This window comes from Parus major, chromosome Z (genome assembly GCF_001522545.3).
Source record: "Parus major isolate Abel chromosome Z, Parus_major1.1, whole genome shotgun sequence".
Lineage (NCBI taxonomy): Eukaryota > Metazoa > Chordata > Aves > Passeriformes > Paridae > Parus > Parus major.
In genome coordinates this window covers 60,453,831-60,464,809 of record NC_031799.1, presented here as the reverse complement: position 1 = coordinate 60,464,809, position 10,979 = coordinate 60,453,831, and the positions used below count along the sequence as shown (strand labels likewise).

General features: G+C 45.1%; 1 protein-coding gene across 5 annotated transcripts in view; it reads right to left on the bottom strand.

Annotated features, from left to right (window-relative positions):
* Nucleotides 1-4,062: 4,062 nt before the first annotated feature.
* The window catches only part of NR2F1 (nuclear receptor subfamily 2 group F member 1), a 10,843-nt gene continuing 3,926 nt past the window's right edge, over nt 4,063-10,979 (bottom strand). For 2 of the 5 annotated variants that reach the window (XM_015653132.1, XM_015653134.1), the window contains exons 2-3: nt 10,248-10,775; nt 4,063-5,224 (exon numbers count right to left, since the gene is read on the bottom strand). In XM_015653132.1, the coding sequence (XP_015508618.1) occupies nt 4,944-5,224; nt 10,248-10,775 (809 nt within the window). In that variant the 3' untranslated portion in view covers nt 4,063-4,943. Of the gene's footprint in view, nt 5,225-10,191; nt 10,776-10,979 lie in introns of those variants that run through there. The other 3 variants (XM_033520670.1, XM_033520671.1, XM_015653133.2) reach the window with 3 other exon arrangements.

Here is a 10,979-nt window from a genome sequence, read left to right as displayed (position 1 = left end):
AAAGAAAAGAAAAGAAAAGAAAAGAAAAGAAAAGAAAAGAAAAGAAAAGAAAAGAAAAGAAAAGAAAAGAAAAGAAAAGAAAAGAAAAGAACCCCTGCCCCCTATTTCAAGACTTATAAACTAACGCTTTGAATAGTCAAAATGTCCCATGAAACCGGAGGAAGCATGTCGACAGTGTCTCTAATAGCCGTGCACATGCGTTCGCGGACACTCCCTGTGAATGGCTGCGCGCCGGGACATTGCTGGAGGGGGCGGCTGCAGCAAGCCCTGACATCCCTGATCAGCCCTCCGTCCCTCTGTCCGTCTGTCGGAGAGTCCATCCAGGCCAGCCAGTGCCACCGTCCCTGCCAACCCTTCCTGCTCCTCCCTCAGCAGCTGGTCCGTTGAGAAGGGGATGTCTGGCTGCCACATCCCACAGGTAATGAGAGAAAAACAAATTAAACAAACAAACAAAAAAATCAAACAAACACTCCCCTCAAAAAGAAAAAAAAAGAAAAAAAAAGAAAAAAAAGAGAAAAAAGCACCCCAAAAACCCCAAAACAAGAACAACCCAAAACAACAAAAAAACCCCACCCAATAACTGAAAAACCTCCCAACAAAACACCAGCAAAACCAGAGGTCCTATTCAGCCCTTTCTGTCAGATAAAAGACATTTCTGTCTTTGTGTAGGTAACCAACCGGTCTCCTGCGAGTGAACCCACGCGGAATCCACTTTTCTTGTATTACTTCTGCTGCCACTTGCAGGGACCAGACTTTTCGTGAGAGACCCTCTATTTACCTCAGCAGGAAAAGAGCCTTTTGCATCTTGATCCGTCGATTTTATTGGTGGCGATGAGACAGGTCACTTGTGATGGGGTCCCATCCCCACGCTCCCTCCCCAATTCTACTTTATTTCGACGGGTACGGGGAAAGTGGGGCTTATCCTTTACTCCCGCCCCTAGAGTGGGCTCATCACCCTCCTCCTGCAGATGAAGAAGGTGGATGAAAGCCGAGCCACCCAAAAGGTGCCCCCAGGGGGCAAGGGCGTGTCGAGAAACCCCGGGAAAGGGGAAGCCGCAGCCCATGACGTTCACGGACAGGCGGAGGAGGTACGCGCACACAAATGACCCTCGCCTCGGCGCTACCCCTGCCACCGCCGGCAAGCCCCCCTCCTCCTCAGCTCGGGTTCAACCTACCACTTAGCAGCATTTCCAAATATTTATTCGATTAAATGTATAGAAAAGGCCTAATTGGGCGGTGGGAGGAGGCAAGCTAGTTAGCGAGGTGATAAGACGACTGGAAAGGAGGGCTTTGTATCTACCGTGCCCCGAGCAGGTCCCCTGCCCGGGGCTGGGGTGGGAGGGTCGCCCCTCTCCCAAATCCCACCGACCCCCTGCTTTCTCCCCTCCAATCCCCACCCCGGCCTTTGAAGTGCTGCGGCAGCTGCTGGCGAGCATGGAGGGGCCGCGGAGCCCTGCGCGGCAGGATGCAGGGATGCCAGGGAACTCCCTGCCGACTCCTCCTCCTGCCGAGCTTGGGAACCGAGGAGCCTCCGGGGACAGCGTCCGGGCCCCCGGCAACGACAAGGCAGAAGAAATGTAGATGGAGTTGGTTTTAAAGCAGTATATTGTAGGTTATGAATAAGTCGGCAGAAACTTGCTGAGGGGCCCAGCCCGTCTCCACATTCACATATTAATATTTATTTTTTTTCCCAGCAAATAGCACTCGATGACGCGATGATACAGTACTTTTAGCTGCCATTTGAATGCCCGAGAGGCTGCAGCGTGGCAAAGGAAAACATCCACTGACACAACGCAGACTGGGTAGTTAACACTTCAGAACTCGATACCGTCTTATAAGCAAAGTTTAATAAGGGATTGAAACACTTCTTTCTAGGCACATACATGGAAATAAGTGCATCTCGTACACCTCCTCTACACCTGCAAGTTTCTTGGCAATCCGTGGGTTATTATTATTCATAAATATGAAAATTAATTGAAAAATATCTACGAAAAAGTTTATCTGTTTTCATCAGTGGAGTAACACTGTAATGAATTTATTTACATCGCACTGGAAGAAACCAAGACCTGTTTTTCTCTTCCGATATCCCCATTTGTTTTGTTTATTTTTAGGTGGAGGGGGGGGCTGGTTTTTTGTTTTGTTGGTTCGTTTTTGTTGTTATTTTTGGGTTTGAGGTGTTTGTTTGTTTTGGTGGGTTTGGGTTTTTTGGGTTTCGGTTTGTTTCTTTTTTTTTTTTTGGTGTTTTTTGTTGTTGTTCTTTATGTATTTTTGTTTGTGTTTTTAACTGCTAATTCAGCTGGATCCATCCAATCACCCATCCCACCATACAGCAGTGCTGAAAATGCTGCTTTCAGCACCTCCCATGTCTGAGTATTCCCACTCACTCCCTGCTGAGAGCCCGGAGGGGCTGCTGGACCCCCTCTCTCCAGGGAAGGCCCCGGGGAAAGGGCAGGAACAAAGCTCTCACTCATGCAGTGTCCAAGTGAGTGACAAAAGGGAGGATGTCTGTCTGTCTGTCTAATTCCCGAATTCTGTGCTCAGGTCTGGAATTAACCAAGTCCCTCCCCTCCCAGCACCTATGAATACAGGCCATTTCTCGGTCCTGAATGGGGTGATACCCCCATAGATGATCTGGCCGTAATGTTGATTATCCAGCTATAACTGTCTACTGTATAGAGCTGCTCTCACCTCAGATCTGCTGCGCCTAGAATATTAAAAACCCCAAGTGAGTTGAAGAATCTTGTTAAAGAAAGAGAAAAAAAGGAGGGAGGGGAAGAAATAAAGAATGAAAAAAAAAAAAAATATGGGAGAGACTGAGAGAGAGCTAGAGAGAATGAATGAGAAAGAGGAGAGTATGGAGGACAGCAAATTAGAAGGAAAACACTGCCCATGTCTTCACAAACTGAAAAGTCTACCTCATCTAGGCTTGTTTGGAGGGAACAGGAGGTGTCTGTGTGAGGGGGACAATGTTATTTTTAAAGATCCAGCTTTATTAATACATTAAGAAAGAGCTCCCTTGGTAGTATGTGTTCTTACAGCTCCGTCTCAGATCCTATAAAACATTAATGCACTGAAAGCTGTTACAGAGATCTGCACGACCAGCTAGAAGCCTTTACCTTCAAAGGAGCTCCATTACAAAAACGATTTTTAATTTTCTGGGAAAAAAAAAAGACAAGCTGAAATGAAAAGGGGCTTTTGGCACAGAGCTCAGGCCCTGGCAGTGGGTGGGCCATGGTGTGGGATGTCACAGCCTGTGTTTTCTGCATGGCCATGGCACATAAGCACACATGAAATGCACTAGCTCACCACCCAATGAGCAAGCATCCAGCTGGATTTCTATATTAATGGAGTGGGAATACCCTCCACACAGCAACTAGAGTTGGGAAAAAAAAACAAGAGATCTGTTCTGGCTGACAGTAAGCACAAGGCATGCACACTAGAGCATGTATTGGGGTCTGCGAGCCCTTGGATTAAAAAAGAAGATAAAACCAAAAAAACCCTCAACCCCATGCCAAGCCCCCAGAAGCCGAAACCCACCAGGCTTGGAACAAACAGGACCCATGGCTGGAGTATGCCTCCTGCTGCATGGGTAGAGATGATGGCATATGGTGACTTCAATCCATGCCCACAGTGTCTAAGAGTAAAATGTAAGGTGTGAACTCAGCAGAAAATCCAGGTGTTGGGAAAAGGTGTTTCAAAAGGGGTAGGCCAGCCTGATAGGCCCATCAGCCTTGGTGGAGGGTCTGTGGTGCAGTCCCAGTAAGGCGAGGTCACCTAAGGCATCACACTGCAATTCCTGCTCCCTCTTTCTAAGCCTTGACAGCTCAGACTTAAGCTTATACAGTCAAGTCCATTTTGGAGCATCCCATAGTTTACATGACTTGGTTACCCCTCCCAAGTATTTTTTAAGTTCTCCTTTTTAGCACCAGTAAAGGAGTTAAAAATGTGTGGAGATTTTTGTTGTTCCTGTTTATGTTTTTTTTCTTGTTTTTTCTTTTTTTTTTTTTTTTTTTTTTTTTTTTTGTGAATTGTTGGCATGTTTCAAGCAACAAGACTCATGGATTGTGGGGTGATAAGTTGGGGTTTTTTTTGCTAAATTCTTTTATTTTTTTTAAATTCTCACTTCAATTTTAATTCTTGAAGAACAGCTTTGACAACATATATCGCACTCATTATAAGAAGCAAAGGGTTATATCAAAAATTATTAGTATAGAATCACAGGAAACCTGGTTTGGAACCAGAAAAAAATACAAAACAGATATAGATACATAGACACAGGACAATTGTTTTATAATTATTTGGAAAATGTTATTTTCCCCTAATTCTCCTTTCTTTTCCTTTATGCGCATATGATGTTTTAACTTTTACCAAAAATGAAAATAAAGACTAATATATTACAAAATGAGTAACAATGTTCATGGTAAGTGTTTGCGCATGGAAAATTTGTTGTTGTTTGCTTGGTTTTGGGTGGGTTTTTTTTCATTGTACACAAGGTTCAGTTCAGTTTCAATGCTTTTTTTTTTTTTGTTGGTTTACTGTACAGCATATATCAACAACAGTCCACAATAAATCCTGGAAGATCCAGTATCCCCTTCAGGTTTGATTAATATCCCCTCAATACTCATTTTTTTTTGTCTCTTTTATTAATATTATTTATTTCTTTTTTCCTCCTCTCCGAAAGAAAACAAACAAACAAAAAAAAAACCAAAACAAAAAACCCAAAATAGGCAAAAAAAAAAAAAAAAAAAGGCAAAACATCACAACCTCCACGGACGGCAGGTCCGTCCTTCTCCCCTCCACGGCCACATCTCTGCTCCCACTCGCCCTTTCTTTTGTTCAGCGTCCACCTCCCGGCCCCCCCCCCGCACCCCGACTGCCCCTCCGTGCGAGCGTTCCCCTCTACGCCGCTCCGCCGCCTCTCTGCCGGGGGTGCGGGATGGGCTCTAGGAGCACTGGATGGACATGTAAGGCCAGTTGAAGCTGCTCCCCGACAGTAGCATATCCCTGATGAGGGTTTCGATGGGGGTTTTACCTACCAAGCGGACGAAGAAGAGCTGCTCAATGACGGAGGAGGAGACGGTGCGCAGGGAGGGCAGCCGCAGCAGCAGCTTCCCGAAGCGGCTGGGCTGGTTGGGGTACTGGCTCCGCACGTACTCCTCTAGCGCGCACTGCGATTTCTCCTGGAGGCTCTCGATGTGCGCAGCATCCGACAGGCCGCAGGCGTCTGCCCACCGCACCGCACCCGCGGAGGCAGCCGCAGAACGGCGGCAGGCGGGGGGAGAGTGGAGGGAGGAGGTGGAGGAGGAGGAGGAGGAGGAGGAGGAGGAAGCGGGAGGGAGATGGTTAGTGGCTGGGAACCACACGGGGAAACGCCGCGAGGATGGGGGGCAGCCCAAAGGCGCACTCCCCGTCCCATCCCATCCTATCCCACCCCATGCCACCCCAATCCCATCCCGCGCATTGCTGCCAAAAAAATAATGCGACCTCGCCGTGCCTCGTCGCCACCGTGGGTGTTTTCACCCAGGATGCGATGGGGTGCCAGCACCAAGCTTGTCCCGGTCACACACACACAGAACCCCCCACACTTCCTTTTCACATTCCCCCCACCGACACTCCGCGCTGTCGAGCCTGGTTTCTGCTCCAGGGAGCCCATCACCAGGATGCTGGAAACCTGGGCCAGCCCCCTTAAATAACGCCGAGAGGAAAAGTAAGGTATTGGGGAAAATAATAATAATAATAATAATAATAATAATAATAATAATAATAATAATAATAATAATANAATAATAATAATAATAATAATAATAATAATAATAATAATAATAATAATAATAATAATAATATTAATAGTAGTAGTAGTAGTAGTAGTAGTAGTAGTAGTAGAAGTAGTAGCAAATAACAATAATAAGATAAGCAGAGCCGCACACAAGCAGAGTGAGACACAAGGAGTTTGTTGACATGGCTGCATATCACAGAGAGGCAGCGACTGGGACCTGCAGCGACCGGCAGGGAGCCGGCTGGGGGATGCCGTGGGGCATGGGAGTCTCCTCTGCTCCTGCCTCGCTGCCAGCGATCGCAAATTTGCCACGTCTTTGCGGGCTGTGTGATAAATCCGGTAGCAAACGGCTAGGTTAGTCCCAGCTTGTGCTCAGCAGGCGTCTGTAGGTCTCAGACACAAAGCTGGGGAGAGCTGCATCAGCTAAGCATTGCCTAAATGAAACCAGAAAGACTACTTCTTTATAGGTCCTTCTGGCACCCAAATTGTCTTGCACCTTGCAGAACTACATGAGCTGGGCAAAGGTGTACTAATCCAAGAGCAGAAACCTTTCACATCCACGTATTTGTATCTATACAAGTTATTCCGTGTACATAGATACAAAAAGAGAGGTATGGATGCATCTGTGCATTTGCACACACACACAGAGACACTTATAAGCACATATCCTATCTCTGAGAGCACATAACCCAAACCAGAGTATAATTGTGCACCAGCTGTTTGTGGAAGGACTTCCTAGGAAACTACAGTAATGGAAAAGTGGTTGGTATGCCCAGATGGTTGAAACAACCCACATTGTTTCGAAGATTAAGAATGGATATTAAAAACACCAAACCAAAATAACAACCAAAAAACCTAACCAAAAAAGAACAACCAACAAAACCAAAAAAACCTCCAGCCATCAAGATCAGAGCAAGGCAGTCAGCTAGCGGTGCAGTTTAACAGATCAAAGCCAGACTTTGCTAATATATAGATCCATATATGAATTAGTTAGTGGCCCCCAAAAAGACATGATAAAAGTGGGAATGTAGAGCTGTGACCCTGGAAAGACACAATAAATTAACAAATTATTTAAAGCTAAAAATAAAATAAAATAGAATCCGTTGCACCAGCATTTCTGAAGCTTAATTCTTTCCTTATCAAGAACTGATTTTACAAAAATTTCTGAACACCTTCTTCTACAATACTATGGCCTCAAGCAAAAATACAAATAAAACAAGCCATAATTTAGGAACTTCTGAGGAGGAGAACCTTTGACCTGAGCTGCGGACTTGGCATCCCTCAGACACACAATTATCTGAGCCATGCTGCTCTGTTAATCTATACTCTACCTTTAATGCAATGATATTTTGCAACATCTAAAGTACCAGGTTGCAACATATATATCTATCAAAAGCTGGAGCCTGTTCTTGTTTGCAATACGTATCAAAACTACAGACCTGTTCATATGTTGATTGCCACAAATCACATTCCATATTTACATATATCTTGCTATTTTACATGCATTATCTGCCCATTATGCATTAGGATCCTATTCAGCTTCCAAACAATGCAATATGAAAGGGTCTTACTGACACCCTGGCAGGGCTTTTTTCTTTATGTCCCATATGTCATACCCTTAAGGTTAGTAAAATATTTATCAGACATTTACGATAAGTGCACCCATAAGTGCAGGTCACTGGACAACGTGGATGGGCAACTTGCTCTCTGAAAGGGCATCAGTCTGATGGGTGTGTGTGTGTTTGAAAAATTTGCCATGGGTTTTGCCTTAGACCCCCAAAAACTCAGAATTTTCTCATGCCAAGAGTATCTGTTTGGCTTCGATTATTTTAAATGGTCTGGCATACGCCTTCACTTGGGTTTTATTCCGCAGCCTTAAGTGGGGGTGAGAAGACTTAATTCTCCCTTCAGAATGAGATTAAAAATAATAATAATTAAGGGATCCACAACTCGATTAGATTATGCAGCCCAGAGAGGTGCAATCCATGGGAGAAATAATGCAATCCATGTTTACCGAAGGTGAATTATTATTCCATCTCAGAAAGTGGGCTAATGTGAAAATCCTGTGTGTGCCTTGCTTTTTTATATGGCAGTGTGTCAATAAGGGAAAGCTCTATATTTCTTCTTGCAGTCTATGGAAAAGAAATTATGTAAATAAATAACCATTACTGTTCAACACACTCCAGCCTTTCCCTTTGTAGTGGTGGCAATGTATTTCATGTTACATGTTCAGAAGAGTTTAGTGTTCAGAAAATATAGACGTAATCAGCTGGCATCTAACTAGAAATCAAAAGTTCTTATTGCGCTGCAAATAGATTTATTTGATTTATATTATCTGTCTCTGTCTGTTCCCGGAAACATTTATTTATGACGATGAAAAGGTAGATGTAGGAATTAATAATGCTAAAGTTTGGCAGCAGGGAGAAGGAGATGAGGGCAAAAAGGAGGGTATGGGAGAGAAGAGGAAAGGAGGCAAGAAAGGAGCAGGTTTGGGGTTACTACACAGCTTTTGGATGGTGTCCAGAATTTTACAGATTAAATACATGCTCTCTGGAGCCCAAATGTAAAAACCACAACAGGAGAAATCCATGCCAGTTTTAGATACTTAGTCCTTAGTGAAGGACTTAGGACAATATGCCTAAAAATGTCTTTACTGTCACTTAAAGTTTGTTTCAAAGTTGGAGGACTTTGCAGAAGGCTTCCCATGAATTCCCCTCTGAATATGCAATGAAAACAAGTTTAGTGAAAAGTGGTAATGTGCAGATGGGGGTAAGGAGTAGTGGATTACTCCTGACAGCAGTATTCCCATATTCTGAGATGCCCCATGTGATCCTACTCTGAAATAATATTATTGTTCCCTTCCTTCATTCTCCACTCCACTGTGGGAAGAGGCTTCTCCCCTCACAAAAGTAATTACATTTGTTTTTATTATATGTAAATGAGGGGCTCCTCTAAAGCCACTTCTCCTTTTTTTAGCCAAGGTCAATTGTTTTGGAAATAAAGGGGGAAGGCTGGGGGTAACAGGGAGAGAAGAGAAAGAAAAAAAATAAAATATTCCCTCAAACATATCTCTGTCAGGGGCAACTTCCTTCACAGGGCCTTTGGCAAGTGGAAGGGCTGAGGCACAGGCCAGACGTTTTCCCAGCTCTGCTTGGGAAGAATCTCTCCAAATTGGGTCTGGGGAAAAAAAAAAATATTCTCCTCGACTGTCCCTGAGTATTGATGAGCTCCCTGAAATGAATGGGAAAGGAAAGTCTGGGAGTCTGCAGGCAGGCTGTAGAGTTAAATCACCCTGATAAATGCAGGCAGGTCTCTTTGTCACTCTTGAAAAACATGTTTCCATCAAGAAGACTTATTATGATAAAATACATTAAAATGTCGAGTTGGCTATTCAGTAAATCTTCCATTTGTTTTAAGATTTGCACATTATCCTTTGCAAAGAAATATTCCCTCCAACGCTGTGAGACTGCATTTGCACTGGAAGTAAAAGGGGGCAGTCACAGTACATGTCTCCGACCACCCTGCATACAAATTAGATACTCCTGTCTAAATAAATTATCTGATGTTCAAATCGATATTAATACTGCATTTGCTACATTACAATATAGTGCAAATTTAGGAGTCATTTTAATACAATGTAAATACTATCTTTCGTGCTTGAAAGGCAACAAATATTGATGGATTATAAACTGCTCAGTGTTAAACAAGGCCTTTGAATGATTTGCCATCTTTGTTCAGGAATGCTTTTAATTTTGCCTTGGCCTGGTTTTAAGTCACATTTATCAGAACTGTTTAGTTATTGCTAATCGGGAAAAGAGGGGAGAAGCTCGTACAAGAGTGCAGCTAGGGCATGGGTTGAGGGGGTATAAAAATGAAAAAGAAATAATAATAATATTAAAAAAACAAGTAGGAAAGGTGGCAATTAGCCACATCGTGATGATAATTAGAATAATAATTAAAAAATTACACTGCCCAGACTCTTATCTTGCCTTGTTTCCATTTCCTATATTTCCTTCACATAGTTCCCCTTTGATGTTTATAAATTCTCCCTCGCAGGTTACAATAATAGTATACGTATTATATTCTTATAGGCTATGACCAGAGCACTTCAAAGGCAATGCTAATGCAACTTTCCTGCTAGTTAATTCAAACCATCTATCACAGGGAAAAATTGTTAACATGCATGTTTCCACCGCCTACACTTCATTTGATTTTGGTTTTTAGCATTATTTTTTGGAGGGGCTGTGTGTTAAAAAGCCTGTATCCGTGGCAATGAGGGAGAGGCTGATCCCTGGACCGGAGTGTACCCCCATCAGGTGCTATGCCTCCTCGGCCTCCAGTCCTTTCCTTTAAAAATAATTATTTTTAAATATATTTTCCTAATTTTCCCATAGGTGGTTATGTGGGGGGGTTGCTCTTTTTTTTTTTTTTTTTTTTCCAGACGTCTCACATCCCCAACCCGTCCCCTCACCTGAGGTGAAGAGGACGATGGCTTTCAGGCAGCTGTATTCAGCCGAATCGACGTGCAGCGCCTTCAGCTTCTCCACCTGTTCCTGGAAGATGCGGATGTGGTCCATGAAGGCGACAACGCGGTCGGCCGACATGGGGGAGGCGTGGAGGCCGGCGGCGGCCAGGAGCGGGGCCACATGGAGGGGCATGGAGCACTGGGCAGCATTGAGGACGAAGAGCTCGCTCCAGGTGAGCCGCAGCAAGGCCACCTGGTCGGTGATCTGCAGGTCGGGGAAGAAGGGGATATTGCGGGCCCACTCGACGGCGCTGAAGAGCAGACGGGCGGCCAGCTCGCAGATGTTCTCGATGCCCATGATGTTGTTGGGCTGCATGCACTGGCTGCCGTAGCGGGAGGTGGGGTAGGGCTCGGCCCGCAGCAGGAGGGAGATGTATCCCGAGAGATAGCAGTGCCCGTTCAGGGGGTCGCCGTTGGTCAGGGCGTACTGGCCTGGGTTGGGTTGGGTGGGCGGCATTCTTCCTCGCTGAACCGCTGACAAAAAGAAGGAGAGAAGGAGAGGAAATGTGCATCCAGGAGGCTCGCAGGCATCGCCCCGGCGGCGCTGCCAACCAGCCGGAGACAATGCCGGGCTTCTTCCCCTCCCCGCCACCGCCTTGCCCCCGGCACACGCACAGGCACGGACAGACAGAGGCATGCGGAGCCGGGCAGCTGCCCCCGACCTGCACTGCGCCCCCC